The sequence below is a fragment of the Myotis daubentonii genome, chromosome 14 (genome assembly GCF_963259705.1).
Source record: "Myotis daubentonii chromosome 14, mMyoDau2.1, whole genome shotgun sequence".
Classification (NCBI taxonomy): Eukaryota; Metazoa; Chordata; class Mammalia; order Chiroptera; family Vespertilionidae; genus Myotis; species Myotis daubentonii.
In genome coordinates, this window is record NC_081853.1 from 54053347 (window position 1) to 54071733 (window position 18387).

The window sequence follows — 18387 nt, forward strand, 5'->3', positions numbered from 1 at the left end:
GGCGGGCGCGCCAGCCTCTCCATCTCGGGGCCGCCTCCCGCTCCGACTCCGCCTCCGTGGCGCAGCTGGAGGGCACGGAGGTTAGACTCCCGGACGAACTTCCCGGCGGCGGCGGCGGCGGAAAGGGGGCTCAGCGTGGGAGCGTGGGACCGGGGTCCATCCGCTGGCATGCGAGGCGCGGGGCCTGGCGGCGGGCCCCGGAGGCCCGAGGCCGAGCGGGCAGCGCCGGGAGGGCGCACTCCACGCGTGTCCGCGCCCGCAGCCGGCACGCAGGGCGGCCTGGCCCTTTAAGCGTCCAGACGGCGGCCCCAGCTGACGCGCGGGCTCCAATCGGCGCCCCGCGCCCCCCGCCCGCCGCGCCCAAGGCTCTGGGGCCGCAGCTGCTCGGCGGCTGGACTCGCCGCGGCCCTGCGCCTCCGCCCGCCCGGCCGCGCCCCCGGGGGCCATGGTCGCGGGGCCCTGCGCGGGGGCGGCCCCCAGCGCGGCGCTTCATGGAGCGGCCCCGGCCCGGCCGCCGGGGGCAGCGCGATCCCGCGGGGCCCTGTGAGCCCCCAGCGCCACGGCACCATGGTACGCCAGGCCCTGCCTGTCCCCCCGCTTATCCGCCCACCTGCCCCCCTCCGCCCTCCCGAGCGCACGGCCCGCCGGCTCGGGGTGCAGGGTTCGGAGGGACCTTTCCGGATCCCAGAACCCCTTTTCCTGGGTCTCCGCCTGGAATGCGGCGCTCCGGTGCGGGCCTTGGCGGGAAGGGGGTTAAATTCCTGGGGTGGGGGCCGGGGCGCGAGAGGATGAGGTCTTGCTGGGCACTGGCGGAAGGGGGCGCTGCCCTGAGCCCGGACGGCGCCGCCCTCGGACTGGGGGAGGGGGGGAGGGGGAGGTCGGATTCCCGCCTGGGCCTTGGGACACGTGGGCATCGGAACCGCCCCGCCTAGGGATTCAGGGTGCCCGGGCCCCGCGGGGTGTGTCCGGGGGTCGCCCGCGGCTCCTGTCCAAACTACTGTGTGACCTTGGGCTGGTCCCCCGCCCTCTCTGGGCCTGTTTCCCCGGGAAGGAGGGAGGCATAAACTCAGAGGAGATTGGAATAGACACCCCTCCTCCCCCGAAGGAGGAGCCTGGAAGTCACGAGCCTGTGCCCCTTGCTCAGACTGGGCCCACCCACTGCTGCCTGCCCTGGAAGGATCGTCCTGGGGGTGGGGGTGGGGGTGGGGGTGGGAGTGTAGATGGAGCCCAGGTTTCATCCTGGGAGGAGCTGGGGCAGGTGAGGGAGCCAGTGGCTTCCCGGCCATGAGGCAGGGTATCCTTCAGGCGCAGAAGCTGTGACCTGGGTGAGCACCTGGACAGGTATCCCTGGCACCTGGTTTCCCCCAGCCTGACTTGGGGGCGGGAGTTGGAGGGCATGAAACCCTTGGCACCAGGAGTACCTGACCACCCCCCTCCTCCTGCATCTCAGCCTGGCTGGCCTGGGCTTGGGATGGGGTGTGTGGCTGCAGCTGGCACAGCCAGATGGGGAGGGGCATCTGCAGCCTCAGGGAGCGGGCACATCTGGCTGGGGAGGCGGGCACAGCTGGTGGGCCCGGGTGGAAGGAGCCAGGCTAGGGGGCAGCTGTGCCTGCTGAAGGGCTGCCAGTGATGGACTCAGGCAGCGTCTGTGTGCCTTCTCAAAGGAGTCCAGTCACAGTGCTCAGTCCTCAGAGACCAGGAGGTGCTGGCTGAGCCGGGGTACTGCCTTGTGAATGGAGTCTTTGGGGCAGCACTGCCCGCCAGGCTAACCCCTCCTCTGCTGAAGCCACGGGGCCCTGGCCAGGCCTTGCCTGGGACCTGAGTCCGGACCTGCACACAGGAAGGTTGGGCACTGCCCTTTCCCCATGGAAAGCAGGCACTGGAGGGCATTCTGTGAAGGGGGAGTGGGTGGATGGGGGCCCAGTGGCCTTGGGTGGGCTCCCCCCAACAGGCCAGGCTTTGGCCAGCCCTTTTCCAAACCACTTTCTCTGCCACTATCTGGCTACCGGAGGCCCTAAGGAGCCCCTAAGTTGCACCCTGACCCCTCACCTACAGGTGGCAGCAGCTCTGGGGAGGAGGTGGGGTGCGGGGGGCGTCTGAGGAAGCACAGCTGGTCCCCTGGGTGACAGGGTCCCTGGACACCGCTTCCTGCTTTTTAAGTCATTAAAGGTCAAGAACTCCATCAACATGGAGTAGTGTCCAGCCCAGCAGGGAAGGGTGGCCTTAGAAAATTGGGAGGCCAAGGGCTCTGCTACTACTCACCTGGGACTCATTCTGAGCCTCAGTCTCCCCATCTGTGCACCAGGAGTTGGTCCCAGAAGATGAGGGGAGGGAAATGGGAGGTGCTTGGCACCATATCCCAGTTAGATTGGCCAGGCCTGGACAGGCTAGCAGCCCTGAGACAGAGGGGCAAATGGGTGGCTTCTTGGCTGGGGGGCAGGACGCATGGGGAGAACTCGAGGAAGATGCTGTGTTGTTCATGGCCAAGGCCTGGCCAGAGTGGGATCTGAGTGAGTGTGGGGTGGGTGCTGCCCTGGGCTGCTGGGTGTGGAGGGTGGGGCCCAGGCCAGGTCTGGGAGTAGGTTGTCCCTGGTGGCAACTTGAGGCCCATTCTGAGGCCCAGGGCAGATTCTCATTCAGGTGACTGAGAAGTTGAGAATAGACGCCCCCCACATACCTCCCTGCCCAGTGTGTGCCCACCTACTGCTGCCCACCTACTAGATGGGGGGGCAGAGGGGGGCTATGCATGGATGGGACCCAGGTGTCATCCTAGGGCCTCCGCAGAGGTGCTTGGGGGAGGGGAGCTGATGGCTTTGTGGCTGTGGGCCAAGGTCCTCAAATATTGGATGCTCTGACCGGGCTGGACAAGATCCGAGGAGGGTCAGAACCTGGAACCTTTGGGGTTGGTGCAGCCAGGTAGGCAGTCAGCAGATATTAATTGAGCATCCGCGGTGTGCTGGGCCCATACAAGGGACTGGGAAGCCTGCTTGTCTGTGCCGCCCACCTTTCGGGGAGCCACTGTGGTGGAGCCAGGGAAGATTAAGCCTGTGATGCCCGACCTCACTGGCTGCCTCTCGCAGGGCAGCAGGAGCGGGTAGGGAGAAGTCACAGGCCCTGGGCATGGATTTCTTCACAGAAGGTTGATATAGATATAGATATAGGTATAGGTATAGGTATAGGTATAGGTATAGGTATAGGTATAGGTATAGGTATAGATATAGATATAGATATAGATATAGATATAGATATAGATATAGATATAGATATAGATATAGATATAGATATAGATATAGATATATAGATATATAGATATAGATAGATATAGATATCAGAGAGGAAGGGAGAGGGAGAGAGAGATAGAAACATCAATGATGAGAGAGGATCATTGATCAGCTGCCTCCTGCACGCCCCACACTGGGTATCAAGCCTGCAACTCAGGCATGTGCCCTGACCTGGTTCATAGGTAGATGCTCAACCACTGAGCCACGCCGGCTGCTGTTGCAGCGCCCACTGTTGGTAAGGTGAGGGGTCCAGTAGCCAGAGGCTGGGCAGTGAGCGAGTAAGCCTGAAGCCTGACTGTGCGCGAGGTGTCTGTGATTGGGCGGGCTTGGTTTTATTTGTGCAAGTGACTTGCGGGGAGAGAATCCATGAGCTCAGGAAATGCCCATGTCCTGGCTGGGGTGACCACCCGGTCCCGGTGTGCCCCCGATGGCCCTGCTTTTAGCACTGAGAGTCCCGCATCCCGGGAAACCCCTAGACCTCTGGCACACCTGGACACTGAGTCCCCTTAGTTCCCCACTTCCTCTCTCTTTCCCCAATGACTTCCTGTTTCACAACAGGAGAGCTGGAGGCCCAGAAAAGTTAACTGATCTTTGGCCTCAGAAAGTCATGATCAGAAATTGAGCTCTGAGGGCAGCTGACTTGACTCAAGCTTGAATCCTGGTTCTTCCTCCTCCTCCTGGCTGGAGCCTTGGCTCCTTTTGTGTAACATGGAGCCAGGAGTGAAGGGTGGGCTGCCTCCTGGACGGTGGGCGTGGGCAATGCAGGGGCTATGCTGGCCTTGACCTGACCTCTGCCCTCTGTCCTCTGCCCCCTGCCCTCTGCCCTGCAGTTGCTGGTTGAGAAGACAACCGACTCACCGGCGGCCGAGTTCTCGCTGGTGGAGGACGTGGCCCTGCACTTTGCCTGCTTGATGGGCCGTCTGAATGAGCAGCGCCTCTTCCAGCCTGACCTCTGCGACGTGGACCTGGTGCTGGTGCCCCAGTGCAGTGTCTTCCCGGCGCACAAGGGCGTGCTGGCCGCCTACAGCCAGTTCTTTCACTCGCTCTTCACCCAGAACAAGCAGCTGCAGCGTGTGGAGCTGTCCCTGGAGGCGCTGGCGCCCGGCGGCCTGCAGCAGATCCTCAACTTCATCTACACGTCCAAGCTGCTGGTGAACGCGGCCAACGTCCACGAGGTGCTCAGCGCTGCCTCGTTGCTGCAGATGGCGGACATCGCCGCGTCCTGCCAGGAGCTGCTGGACGCCCGCTCCCTCGGCCCCCCGGGCCCCAGCGCTGTGGCCCTGGCCCAGCCAGCTGCCAGCTGCACCCCAGCCCCGCCACCCTACTACTGTGACATCAAGCAGGAGGCCGATACCCCGGGCCTGCCCAAGATCTACGCCCGAGAGGGCCCTGACCCCTACTCTGTGCGCGTGGAGGACGGGGCAGGGACTGCGGGCGGCACCGTGCCTGCCACCCTTGGGCCAGCCCAGCCCTTCTTCAAGGAGGAGAAGGAGAGCCGCGTGGAGGAGGCTGGCGGGCCCCCGGCCAGCCTGTGCAAGCTGGAGAGCGGGGAGGAGTTGGAGGAAGAGCTTGGGGGATCCGGCACCTACAGCCACCAGGAGCAGTCCCAGATCATCGTGGAGGTGAACCTCAACAACCAGACACTGCACGTGTCCACGACGCCCGAGGGGAAGCCGGGTGCTGCTACCGGCCCGGCCACCATGGTGCTGGGCCGGGAGGACGGGCTGCAAAGACACGAGGAGGAGGAGGAAGAGGACAATGAGGAAGATGAGGAGGAGGAAGTAGGGGAGGAGGGCGGTGGCAGTGGAGGGGAGGAGGAGGAGGAGGAAGGTGGTAGTCAGGGGGAGGAGGAGGAGGAGGAGGAGGAAGAAGGGCACAGTGAACAGGAGGAGGATGAGGAGGAGGAGGAAGAGGAAGGACAGAGTGAGCAGGATCAGGACAGCTCGGAGGAGGAGGAGGGAGAGGAGGAAGAGGAGGTGGGGGTCAGACAGGGGCCAGCGGGGCGCAGGGGCAGCCGGGCAGAGCCCCTTCCCCACAGTCGCATGGCCACGCGGTCCCGGGAGAATGCCCAGCGCCGGGCACCCCCGGAGCCCGAGGAGGCCAGGCAGGGTGGCAAGAGGCCCAAGCAGCCCCCCGGAGCGGCCCCGGCGCCAGCACGAGGGTCACAGGCCCCTGATGGGCTGGGGGCCAAGGTGAAGCTGGAAGAGAAACAGCACCACCCGTGCCAGAAGTGCCCGCGCGTGTTCAACAACCGCTGGTACCTGGAGAAACACATGAATGTGACCCACAGCCGCATGCAGATCTGCGACCAGTGTGGCAAGCGCTTCCTGCTGGAGAGCGAGCTGCTGCTGCACCGGCAGACGGACTGCGAGCGCAACATCCAGGTGGGTCTCAGGCCGCCTCATGGGTGGACGGGGCGGGACAGGGCCGAAGGCCAGCTGAGGCCGCAGCCAGCCAGGCGGGGCCAGGCCAGAGCTGGGCTCTGGACATCCTGGGTCCTGTTGCCTGCATGGCCCAGACAGTCTGGGGAGACCAGACTCAGCCCCCTGGACAGCGGGCCCAGCCCGGGCCCAGGGTGAACCAAGAGGGTGGGGCCCAGGTTGGCGAGAACGTCAAGGAGAGCTTTTAGGAGGATTCGGAGAGCTCTGGGCTTTGACACTTGGGAAGATGTGCAGATAAGACTAGAACAAGCAGTGCCCTCGTCCAGAGGGCCCAGGGAACGCGGTTGGGAGGATGAGAGGAGAGAGTTGCCTGAGCACATGAGACTGGGGACAGCCAGCTGTGAGGAGGGATGAGTCAGTGTTTGAGCAAATCCTTAGGGCTACCCTACGGCCAGCGGGGCCACTGTGTATAGTCTCCCAGATCGGCAGTGCACAAAAGCATAGATGAAGGGAGGAGGCATTTACCCAGAGCGGGGTGCCATTTTCCACTCGCCACAAAGGCCGAGTAAGGGGCAGCTGGGCAGGAAGGAGTCCTGCATTCAGCTCTTTGGAGATGCCAGCTGGCCGGGGCCTGGGGAAGAGGGACTGGATGAGAAATTGGGGAAGAGCAGAGGCTGCTGGGGCCAAGTGGGGAGCGGGGCTGGCTGCCAGGCGTGGGGCCAGCCCAAGCCGATGCCAGCCTGGCCTCTCAGATGTGGGCCGCGCAGGGCCAGCCAGGCTGGTTTTTACCTTTGTGGCTGAGCGGTGGTGAGGTGAGGCCGCAGGTAGGCAGGTGCTAATTGCCTGAACTAATTGCTAATTGCAGTGCCCTGTGGAGAAAGTGTTACCTGGGGGGGTGGGGGGGAGGGGTTACCTGGTCTCCTGCTCCACCTTCCAGTACCTGTTCCCACTCGCCTGCCTGCTGGGCTACTCTTTGGCTCTCCCCCTGCCACACACTTGAGCCTCCCTCCGAAGGGGAAAGATACTTGTGCTCCTTCCGACCCGGGCAACCTGACCACCCTGACCCAATTTCCGCTCGAGCCCTGGCCTTGCCTCCAGGCCTCTGGGGGTGTCCTGCAGGGATAGGCAGGAGGAGGGTTCAGGGGAAGAGGAGGAGGGGAGTGTGACCTCAAGTTTCCCACCACCCTGCCCTGCCCATGGGAGCTGGTACCTTCTGCAGCGCTGCCCCCCCCCCCCCCTTTCCCACAGCAACCCTTTGAGACCTATCTCCTTGGTGATCTCCATGGTATCAGGGCATGGGTCCCGGCACGGGAGGAGGCTGCAGAGATAATGGCCCAACTCTGTCCGGACCTGTTATCTCAGAGGGGCTTCCCCACACCCTCTGTGGCCCTTCAGCCAGCCAGGTGTCTCCCCTCCAACCGCAGCGGGAGGATGAGCACAGAAGAGGGGCCTCCTGGGAGAAGTTCTAGTTAAGTTCAAGGATGAAGAGGGGACCAGGCTGCTGTCCTGGGTGGTGGGTGGGTGTTTAGGGAGCTCCTACCCCCAAGTCCCAGGATATCCGATCTCACGGGTCCTTGGTCTCAAGGGCTCTCTCTCCAGCACAATTCAGGTGAAACAAAGGCCCAGAGAGGGGCAGCGACTCGTCCTATGTCGCACGGTCCTGACTCAGAACTCAGGGCCTAAAGTCCCCTCGCCCCACAGTGTGTGACATGCGGCAAAGCTTTTAAGAAGCTGTGGTCCCTCCACGAGCACAACAAGATTGTGCACGGCTACGCGGAGAAGAAGTTCTCGTGTGAGATCTGCGAGAAGAAGTTCTACACCATGGCCCATGTGCGCAAGCACATGGTGGGTGAGTCTATCGGCCCTGCGGGAGGCGCCTGAGGGCAGAGCTGGCCAGCTGGTGGGTGTGCTGGGAAGGACGCCACATCCAAGGGCAGTGTGGAGGGGTGAGAGGGCCCCTCTGGCGGGGAGGCCTGGGGTAGCTGGTTGCAGTGCCAGGTGTGGCCTGGGCAGGTTGCACGCTACACAAGGACTCCTGGACGAGATGGCAGACGGGGACCAGAATCCACCTGCACAGGCCCTGCCTCAGTTTGAGGACAGCTGTGCCTCTGATTCTTTCTTACCTTCGGGTCCTCACAGGGCCTCAGGCTCTTCTGAATGCAACCCTTCCCCCTGGGTCACGCCTGGACACAGTGAGGAGGCTCCCCAAGTGTGTGTGGGGCCTCCCCTCTGCCTTGGGCATGGCTGGCCCTCCCTTCCTTGCCTGCTCATAGACTTGGCTAAGGCAGTGGTCAGCAAACTCATTAGTCAGCAGAGCCAAATATCAACAGGACAACGATTGAAATTTCTTTTGAGCCAGATTTTTTAAACTTAAACTATATAGGTAGGTACATTGTTATTAATTTAATTAGGGTACTCCTAAGGCTTAGGAAGAGCCACACTCAAGGGGCCAAAAAGCCGCGTGTGGCTCGCGAGCCGCAGTTTGCCGACCACGGGGCTAAGGGAATGGTGGCCAAGGTGGGCCTCCCCCTTTCTCCACCAGACGGTGCTGGGGCCTCCTGCAGGAACTGCCTGGGACCTGGGACCCGGGGCCCAGGTCTCAGCCAGGAGATGCTGGGGTGAAACAGGATTGGTGGCCCTTCCTGGGTGCAGGTTCACCAGCCCTGAGCTCTGCGGGGGTCCTCCCTGCCTCCAGTTACTTCCTCCAGGATCTGCTTCATCTTTCCATGGGTTCTGGGGGGAGTGCCGCTCACTTTTAGAGGTGTCATCCCCTGGAAAGCCCCCACGGGTGAGCACAGTACCACCCCTAGCCTCCTTTTGTAGAGGAAGACACTGAGGCCCACCGAGGCCGTGGAGGGAGCCCAGATCCTTCCATCCGAAATTTTGGAGGGTGAGGCAGCCTTGGCTATTTCAGAGGCTAAAGAACCACAAGGGTTTCCTTCCACGCTTGTCGGACCAGCCTTCAGAGCAGATGGAGAAGGAGCCCACGGGGAAGGGGGCTTGTCTGGGGGCAGCCCCCTGTCCTGGGACAGCCTGTGAGGCAGGCCCCAGGGCAGGCAGGGTCCCCCAGAGCTGTGACCGCCCTGTGCACACCCCGTAGCTCACACCAAGGACATGCCGTTCACCTGCGAGACCTGCGGGAAGTCCTTCAAACGGAGCATGTCCCTCAAGGTGCACTCGCTGCAGCACTCGGGGGAGAAGCCCTTCCGCTGTGAGGTGAGCTCCCTGCTCCCCCTGCCCCGGGGCCGTCAGGGCAGGGCAGGGGCAGGGACAGCAGCTGTCTAAAAGCCAGGGGTACAGGGTTCTGAAAGAGGGGCCCTCCCTCTGATGTCTGTGGCCCTTGCTTCCCACTCCATCCTTTCCTGGCCACCCGCCAGCCTGCCCCCACCACCGCACTCTGCCATTCCACCCCTAACCCCAACCCCACACAGCCTGGGCGGGAGTCTGCCTGGGCTGGAAGGGGGAGGGGGGGTGTAGGCTTTCAGGAGAGATGGCGCTGCAGGTGGGGGGAGGAGGGGCCTAACAACAAAGAAGGGTAGGGGCGGGGCAGGGCTTTCATCTTGAGGCCCACCTCCACTCTGTGGCCTCTTCCCACTTCCTGGCCCCTATTCCCACCTGTGCCCTGGACCCCCTGGCTTCTCACCTCTGCCCCACACTGCTCCGCCCCAGGAGGCAGGGCCAGTGCCTCCCTCCCTGAAGGCTGCTCCCCGCTCTGCCCCTGGCCTCACCCCCACCCACCCACAGAACTGCAACGAGCGCTTCCAGTACAAGTACCAGCTGCGCTCCCACATGAGCATCCACATCGGCCACAAGCAGTTCATGTGCCAGTGGTGTGGCAAGGACTTCAACATGAAGCAGTACTTCGACGAGCACATGAAGACCCACACAGGTACATGGCTGCCGGGCAGGGGGGGTTCCTTACCAGGCAGGGGACCCCTTCTCAGCCCTGCCCAGGGTGCCGGCGATGGCCCCGCCCCTCCTCACCCTGGGACTTCTTACCCCCCTGAGGCTGGGGGCCATCCTCCCCGCCTCCCAGATTGGGACAGAGCGGCTGGGGCGGGAGGATCCGAGCCCGCCAGGGCCGAGCCGCGCTGTGGACCCGTGGAGGCAGGGAGGCTGGCCCGGGCCGGGGTGGAGCACCCTCCGGTGACACCCCGCTGCCCGCTGCCGCCCCCCAGGGGAGAAGCCGTACATCTGTGAGATCTGCGGCAAGAGCTTCACCAGCCGGCCCAACATGAAGCGGCACCGGCGCACCCACACGGGCGAGAAGCCCTACCCCTGCGACGTGTGCGGCCAGCGCTTCCGCTTCTCCAACATGCTCAAGGCCCACAAGGAGAAGTGCTTCCGCGTCAGCCATCCGCTGGCCGGCGACGGGCCCCCCTCGGCGCCAGGCCTGCCCCCAACCCAGCCTCCGGCTCCCGCCCTGCCCCTGCTCCCGGGGCTGCCCCCCACCCTGCCCCCGCCGCCCCACCTGCCGGCCCCGCCTCCACTCTTCCCCACCTCGGCCAGCAGCAGCGGCGGGAGGATGAGCGCCAGCCACCAGCCCTGACCTGCACACCAGGACCTGGAGCCCGGGGCCAGTGGGAGCGACACACCAGCCCGGCCAGGGTGCAGGCTGGCTGCCCCCCAGAGCTGGTGGAGGACACCTCTCTCCCAAGTGCCCCCTTTCAGGGACTCCTTGAAGCCTTTCCCCTTTTTTGGAAGTGAAGGAAAAAGAGAGGAAGCGCTTTGCAGTACCCCCTCCAGGTGAGGGGGCGTTGGAGGCAGCGGGGACAGGGGAAGGGGCGGCCTGGAGCGCAGGTGTGACTGGTCACTGCTGAGGCTTGAGCTGAGGGGTTGTTCAGGTTGAGCCTGGGCCAGCCTCGGGCTCCTCCCTGCCTCCCGTGTCCCCTAACTTGCTTCCTTGTCCTAAAAGGGTTGGGGTGCCAGCCCCCCCTCCCCCGGGAGCAGTTGTGGACTCAGTCTGAGGACTGTGGACACCGAGGCAGGGGCTTGAGACTGAATGCCCAGGGGCGTGTTGGGTGGGGCCTGGTGAGGCGTGAAGACTTCAGACCAGCTCTGCGCCATGTGGAGTGGGGCAGGCAGGGGCTGGACCCCGGCATTTGCTTTCCCCACCCATCGCCCTGCCAGCAAGCACTGGGGTCCCCGACCTGCACCAGGCTGCACCGAGGTCCCTGGCCTCACTCACGATGCGGGGAGAGGCCTGGGGTGGGCAATGGGTCGGCTCCCCCGGCATCAGCTCCCAGGGGCTACAGTCAAGGAGCCCCTGCAAATGGGTGGCCCCCAGGGGGAGGCCTGGACAAGTGTCCCGAGGTTTCAAGGTGCTATCGGGGGCAGAGGGCAGAGCTGCTGGTCACAGAGCACCCGCCCCTCACCAGCTGCCCCGGCCCTGTCTCCCACGCGAGAGGAGATGTGTGTGTCTGTCCATCATGCTCCCTGAAGGCAATGCCAGGCCTCATCCTCTCCTGGCCCCGCCCCAGCCTGCCCATGGCTGGTGTCCAGCACCCTTGTCCCTCTGGGCCGCTGCGTTGGTGGCGGGTGCCTGTGGCATTGTTAGTGAGAGGAGCCTGCACGGTCAGGCCCGGGTCCTAGGGGAGTCCCTGCCTGTGCCCAATGCTTGCCTGCATGAGGCCAGCACTAACAGGTCACCCTTTTTTGTTGTCATTTAACATCTTTATTCCTGCCCTTAAAACGGGGAGGAAGGTTCCATAAGCTACATGTTTCCTAGTTAAGCTCTTTCCTATTGTGTTTATACGGTTTTGTTTGTTATACTCTTTGCACCTTAAACCCCCACGACTACCCCCATACCACCGCCTTCCCAGCATGGCTGGAGTGGGAGCAGGCCTGAGCCCCGGGGGGTGGTGGGGGGACTGGGCCCCATCGGCCTAAGGGCTGAGGGGGTTAGAACCCCACTGACCTCCTTGTGAGGCCCACGGCGCTGGGGCAGGGGGTTGGGCACATTTTAATCATCAATAAACGAAGCACTTTATTCTGTACAGATGTGGGCAGGCCCAAGGAGCCCGAGTGATTTGAGGGTCTATAATCCAAGCCGCACAGCCGCTCGCTCTCTGGGCGTGGAGCAGGCGGTGCCCTGGCTGTTGATTCGGGGGCTGCAGCAGGAGCAGTACAAACCAGAGCCTACAGACTCACCCTCTGGGGCCCCTGCTGTCCTCCCGGGACCGAACGTGGGCCCCTTCCCGAGAGGAAGGCTTCCTGCCTGGCTCCCACCCCAAGGCTGGGCCTCCCAGGGCCCTGCGTTACTGTAGCTCTTTCCCTCTCTTGTACCTCTAATCTCTGGGCTTCCGTGATGTCCTCAGGGACCCTCCCCCCACACCCCCACCCTTGCTATGTCTAACCTCTGGTCCCAGTGCCTGGCAGCTCTTCAGAGCTGGCTCACATTTTCCAAAAAAAGGTTGATCTCCCCTCGATGCGCTTGAGGCCGGGACCCCCATGGGTTCCCCAACCCCCTGTCACTGACACCAGGGTCTACCCTACCCTAGGGGCTGGTGGCCTTGTCACCAGCCAGCCCCACTGCAGCCTTAGCAAGCCTGGGGGCCTGGCCAGGCGGGGCCCCTGGTCTGTCAGGCCAGACTTTGACAAGCAGAGGCCAGAGACTGGGGGCTTGGGGGGGCTGGTTGTGAACCCCTGTCCTAAGACGTGGGTTCCCTGTTCTTTTATACCTTCCCTCTGAGGGCAGGAGAGGGGTCCCTACAGCAGGCTGGGCTCCAGTCACAATGGTCTTGGAGTTGTATAGGTGGGTGCAGCCAAGTCCTCTCCTGGGAGGTCCCATCCCAGTGGGGACAGGAGCCCCATGTCCCTGGTGCTAAATGCTCTCTTCCCCTTGGGCCACTGGGTGGGAGCACCTTTCCAGCCAGACCTCGGGGGCCTGAAGCAATAATGGAACCTCAGCAGTGCCAGTGTCGACGGGGTTCTTGTTTTACCAGCTTCTCCATTTCCTTTTTATTTCAAAAGTAAGCGCCTGGCTATTGGACTGAGGGCGCTGGGGCTTCCTACTCAACCCCAGGGCTGGCAGTAGGTGGTGGGCAGGGGCTTAGCTCATCACCGCCACTGGAATTCGGCCGTGAGGAGGTCTGTCCATCCGGACTTCTCAGCCCCGTTGGCCAGATCTCAGGTCCGGAACCTGGGCCTGTCCCTGCCCCAGCTTCCCCAGGGCTCTCTGGTCTTGGGCCAGAGGGGGGCCTCCAGCCCCATGATCACAGTTCTGGGATCTGGGACTGGCCTTAGAGCTTGAGCCTCTGACTCTGGCATGTGCTGCCACAGTGCCCCTCACAGCGGTGGCAGCATGGCTGTGCCCAGGCCTATGGACCCCCGATGTCTGGTCATCTGTGGCCACCCCACAGCCACAGGGTGTGTGGGGAACAGCAGGTGGGCGAGTGAGAAGAGTGAGGGGAATAAAGTCTACAACTGTTTCTTGGCCCAGTCTCTTCTTTACATGTTGCCTGCCCGGACTATCGGCTAGATTTAAAGACTTGAACCAGAGCAAGGAACCAGGCAGCTCAGCTGCGGACAGCATGGACATCATGCCCTGGACCCCATCTCCCTCCCTTACGGTGGGCTGAGCTTTGGGGAACACCCAGAGTCCGGAGCTGAGGCAAGAGCAGAGGTGCACCCCAAACGGGGGCTGGGTCTTTGAGGGGATGCAGAATGGGCTTGAAAGAGGGGAGGTCCTGGGGCTCCTAAGGTCGAGGCCCCAAAGGCAGTGCCACCGGAGGCCAGGGCCCCTGCAGGTGTGGTTTCCGTGAGCACCAGGTGTGTAGCCGCCGGGGTCCCTCCCATTCATGCTCAGCATTGGGGGTGCTGTGACGAGCCCTGTGGACTCATCCCTCCCCTCGTGGGCGGGGATTCTGGAGGGGCCAGCTATCAGAGATGCTGTGGTGGGTGCCTGGGAGGACAAAAGCTCAGATGAAAGACAGGTAGAGGCCTCTGAGGCAGGTGGGGCTCTAGGCCCAGGGATCTGTGGTGAATGAGGCCCCTGTTTCATGTCACTTAGCTCTGGATGCAGGGGGAGGGGTCTGACTGGGAAGCAGGACTGGAGGCCGGTGCGTGGTGCAGGTTCCCAGGCGTGGATGCTGCCTGTTCACACAGGCCCGCTTTCTTGGCCGAAAGGAACAGGGGCTCACTCAGGTCACCCTAGAAAAAGGCTTGCCAACAGACCGAGGCCTGGCTGCTCCCCTGGTCTCGTGGCTGGTCGGCTTCTCTGTTTCCGCTCTCTTCCTTCTTGCTACCCATCCGTTTGCCTGTCACCTCTACACAGCCTTTTCCTCCAGCCCCACCCTACCTCCCTCATCCTTCAAGTATAGTTGACCCTTGAATAATATGGGGGTTCGGGTCACCGAATGCAATGCACTAGAAAATCTGCATAGGTCCACTTATACATGGTATCCTATATAATATAACTTTTTTTTTAATTAAATCTTTATTGTTCAGATTATTACATTTGTTCCTCTTTTTTTCCCCCCCCCATAACTCCCCTCCTCCCAGTTCCCGCCCCGCCCTCCACCCTCACTCCCCACCCACTGTCCTCATCCATAGGTGCACGATTTTTGTCCAGTCTCTTCCCACATCTCCCACCCCCCTTTCCCCCCCAAGAATAGTCAGTCCATTCCCTTTCTATATCCCTGATTCTATTATAATCAACAGTTCATTCTGTTCATCAGATTATTTATTCACTTGATTCTTAGATTCACTTGTTGATAGATGCATATTTGTTGTTCATAATTTGTATCTTTACCTTTTTCTTCCTCTTCCTCTTCTTAAAGGATACCTTTCAGCATTTCATATAATCCTGGTTTGGTGGTGATGAACTCCTTTAGCTTTTCCTTATCTGTGAAGCTCTTTATCTGACCTTCAATTCTGAATGATAGCTTTGCTGGATAAAGTAATCTTGGTTGTAGGTTCTTGGTATTCATCACTTTGAATATTTCTTGCCACACCCCTCCGGCCCGCAAAGTCTCCGCCGAGAAATCAGCCGACAGCCGCACGGGCATTCCCCCGCAGGTAACTGAGTTACTTTCTCTTGCTGTTTTTAAGATTCTCTCTTTATCTTTTGCTCTTGGCATTTTAATTATGATGTGTCTTGGTGTGGTCCTCTTTGGATTCCTTTTGTTTGGGGTTCTCCGCGCTTCTTGGACCTGTAAGTCCATTTCTTTCACCAGGTGGGGGAAGTTTTCTGTCATTATTTCTTCAAATAGGTTTTCAATATCTTGCTCTCTCTCATCTTCTGGCACCCCTATAATTCTGATGTTGGTACGCTTGAAGCTGTCCCAGAGGCTCCTTACACTATCCTCGCATTTTTGGATTCTTTTTTCATTTTGCTTTTCCGGTTGGATGTTTTTTGCTTCCTCGCATTTCAAATCATTGACTTGATTCTTGCGCTCCTCTGGTCTGCTGTCGGGCGTCTGTATAATATTTGTTATTTCAGTCCGTGTATGCTTAATTTCTAGTTGGTTCCCCAATATAAGATCGAGGGTCTTATTAGTTTTCGTGTAGATCTCATTAAGTTTATCGGCAGCTTCTAAACAGTTCTTGAGAGACCTTAAAAGTGTGGTTCTGAACTCTATATCTTCCTTTGACAATTTTGTCCTGTTTCTTTGTCTCCACATTTTGTTATGCTTCCTTGGTGCACCCCCTAGTGGTCTTTGTTCGCAGTCTTATAGTTAAATCTTGATTGTTGTAGCTAATTCCAGGGAGGGTTTGACCTCCAGGCCAAGTGGCTATGAGAATCAGCTGTGTCAGCAGTGAGAGAACTTCTGTCCTCTAGGGAGGTGCTAATCTAGCCTTTGCCTGAGGCTATCCAGCAAATGCCTCTGTGCAGGGCTTGGGCGGGGCGGGTCGCACAGGATCAACAGGGTGGGCCGGAGAGAGCAGTTATGGCGGCTCTCAGTCCTGTCCCCAGGGGCTCTGCCTCTCTGAGTCCCAGCACCCGATGCAAAGCTCGGAGAGAAAGCTGCACTCGCTCTGACCGAAGCCAGACAGTCCTGCTTCTCCCGTTTGAGTCTGGGTCCCTAAAGACTGGCCTGTATCTGGTGCTCAGAGTCTGCGACTCCCTCCCGATTGAAAACAACAACCGCGCCCTCCGCCGCCAGCCCGCTCCGCGCACTCCGCACCTCAGAATTTGACTTCAGCACTGCGCCTCCTCTGAGTGTCCGTGTGCGTTTCTCTTTCCTCCTAGTTGTAGGACTTCCACTCAGCCAGCGTTCCTGTGGTTCTGGGTGATGTCCGTTCCGTTTTTTGGTTTCACTTTTGAAGTAGTTGTTCAAAGCAGCAAACTCTGGCGTTAACCTATGCCGCCATCTTGGTTCTCTCCCTATATAATATAACTTTTGATTCCCCTCAAACTTAGCTACTCAGTCTACTGTTGACTGGAAGCGTTACCGCTAACAATCACGCAACACAGATTTTGTATGTTATCTCTACAATATACTGTATTCTTACAATAAAATAAGCTAAAAAATGTTAAGAAAATTACAAGAAAAATACATTTATAGAACTGTACATATTTATTGAAAAACTAGAGGCCCGGTGCACAAAATTAGTGCACTCGTGAGTGGGGGCAGGTCCCTCAGCCCGGCCTGGGCCCTCTCACAGTCCAGGAACCCTTGGGGATGTCTGACTGACGGCTTAGGCCCGGCAGTCAGACATCCTTTGTGCGATTGAGGCCGGGAAGGGACATGGCAGGTTGGCCAGCCAGGGAGGGACCGTGGGAGGGCTCCAGGGTGTGTCTGGCCCATCTCGCTCAGTCCTGATAGGCTGGACCCCAGCAGCAAGCTAACCTACCGGTCAGAATGCCTGCCCTCTGGTGGTCAGTGCATGTCATAGTGAGTGGTTGAGCGGCCTTAGCTAAATATTACACTTTGGTTGAATAGACAACTTAGCATATTAGGCTTTTATTACATAGGATTTATTATATAGGATACCATGTATAAGTGGACCCATGCAGTTCAAACCCTCATAGTTCAAGGATCAACTATATTTCCAAGTTCACCCTCACATGGCATGTGCATGGAAGGCTGGGAGGCAGAGGCCGCTGGGTGGCTGGGGGCCATGAATGGTGGGCACCACAGTTGGCATCTCTGTGCGCTCTCCTCCGTTTTGCTCTTTGGGACCAACCAGCTCACTAACACCTGGTGGCCTGGCACACGGGCAGAGCAGCACTGGCTGCTGGACAGAGCTGGCCTTCCTTCTAGGGCACAGCAGGGGCAGTGAGATGAGGACGTGATGCGCCCCTGGCTCAGCAGTGCCCTTGGCCCTACCCCCTGATTACATGGCTTTTAAGAGTCATGACTGGTAAGTCAGGATAGGTTGGGTACAGCCAGTGGCATTAGATACATGCACATTGTTGTGCTGCCATCACCACCATCTATCTACACTCTTTTCATCTGGCAAAACTGAAACTCTGCACCCTTTAGTAGTTACTCCCTGTTCCCCTTGCCCACTCCCAGCCCCTGGCACCCACCATTCTACCTACTTTCCTTGTCTATGAATCTGACTGCTCTCAATCCCTCCTATAAGTGGAATCATACAATCTTTGTCCTTTTGTGACAGGTTCATTTCACTGAGCTTAATGTCCTCAAGGTTTATCTGTGTTGTAGCATATGTCAGGATTTCCTTCCTTTTCAAGGCTGGATAATATTCCAGTGTATATGTGTGTATACCACATTTAAAAATCCCTTTGTCTATTGTCTATTGACATCAGGTTACTTCACCTTTTGGCTATTGTGAATAATGCTGCAGTGAACGTGGGTGTACAAATATCTCTTTGAGACTCTGCTTCAACACCTTTGGGTACATGATCAGAAGTGGATTACTAGATCATGTGATAATCCTATTTTTATGACAAACTTCCATACTGTCTTTCATAGTGGCTGCACCATTTTTACATTCCCGCCAACCAGTGCACAAGGCTTTAAATTTCTGCACATCTTCTGTTTGTTTTGTTTTTATGTAGCCATTCTAATGGGCATGAGGTAGTATCTTGCAGTTTGGGCTTAATTTCCTTAGTGATTAGTATTATTGAACATCTTTTCATGTGCTCATTGGCCATCTATGTGTCGTCTTTGGAAAAATTTCTATTCAGTTCCTTAGCTCATTTTTCAATGAGGTTGTTTGCTATTGTTGAGTTTTAGAGGGTCTTTTCTTGTCTCATGGGCCTGAGATGCCATTCATTTTTTTTCACTCTACTTTTTTAAAAAATATACATACTCTCTATTCTTCAGATTGGAAGTGTTCTATTAACCTGTCCTCAAGTGCACTCACTTTATCCTGTCATCTCCCCGCTCCTACTAGGCCATCCAGCAAGTTTCTAGTTCTGTTATTCTATTTTTCAGTTCTATGATTTCCACTTGGTTCTGTATAACTCCCATGTCTTTGCTGAGATTTTCCTTCAATTTATAAAAATTTGTTTCAAATCATTTTGTGATGTTTGGGGAAGCATTGTTATGATGGCTGCCTTAAACCCCTTGGAAGATCACCCTAACCTCTGGTTCGTCGCCGTGTTGCTGTCAGTTGGTTCTTTCCACATTTCAGTTGTGATTTTTCTGGTTGTTATTATGACGGGTGATTTTTATTGTATCCTGGACATGTTGGCTATTATGTTAGAGACTCTGAGTTCTTTTTTTATTTTTATTTTTTTTAACAAACAGTTGCCCTGCTTAGGTTTAGCATGCAGGTCCAGGCCTACTTTTGTGGGCTGAGGTTCCAATAAC

The 18387-nt window shown here is 58.7% G+C and overlaps 1 protein-coding gene across 1 annotated transcript; it reads left to right on the forward strand.

Annotated features, from left to right (window-relative positions):
• Window positions 1-100: 100 nt before the first annotated feature.
• Window positions 101-13092, forward strand: ZBTB47 (zinc finger and BTB domain containing 47). The gene is made up of 6 exons (XM_059664513.1): window positions 101-570; window positions 4112-5665; window positions 7364-7511; window positions 8763-8878; window positions 9407-9551; window positions 9841-13092. The coding sequence occupies exons 1-6, from the start codon at window positions 568-570 to the stop codon at window positions 10209-10211; spliced, it is 2337 nt and encodes a 778-aa protein (XP_059520496.1). The 5' UTR covers window positions 101-567; the 3' UTR covers window positions 10212-13092.
• Window positions 13093-18387: the final 5295 nt, after the last annotated feature.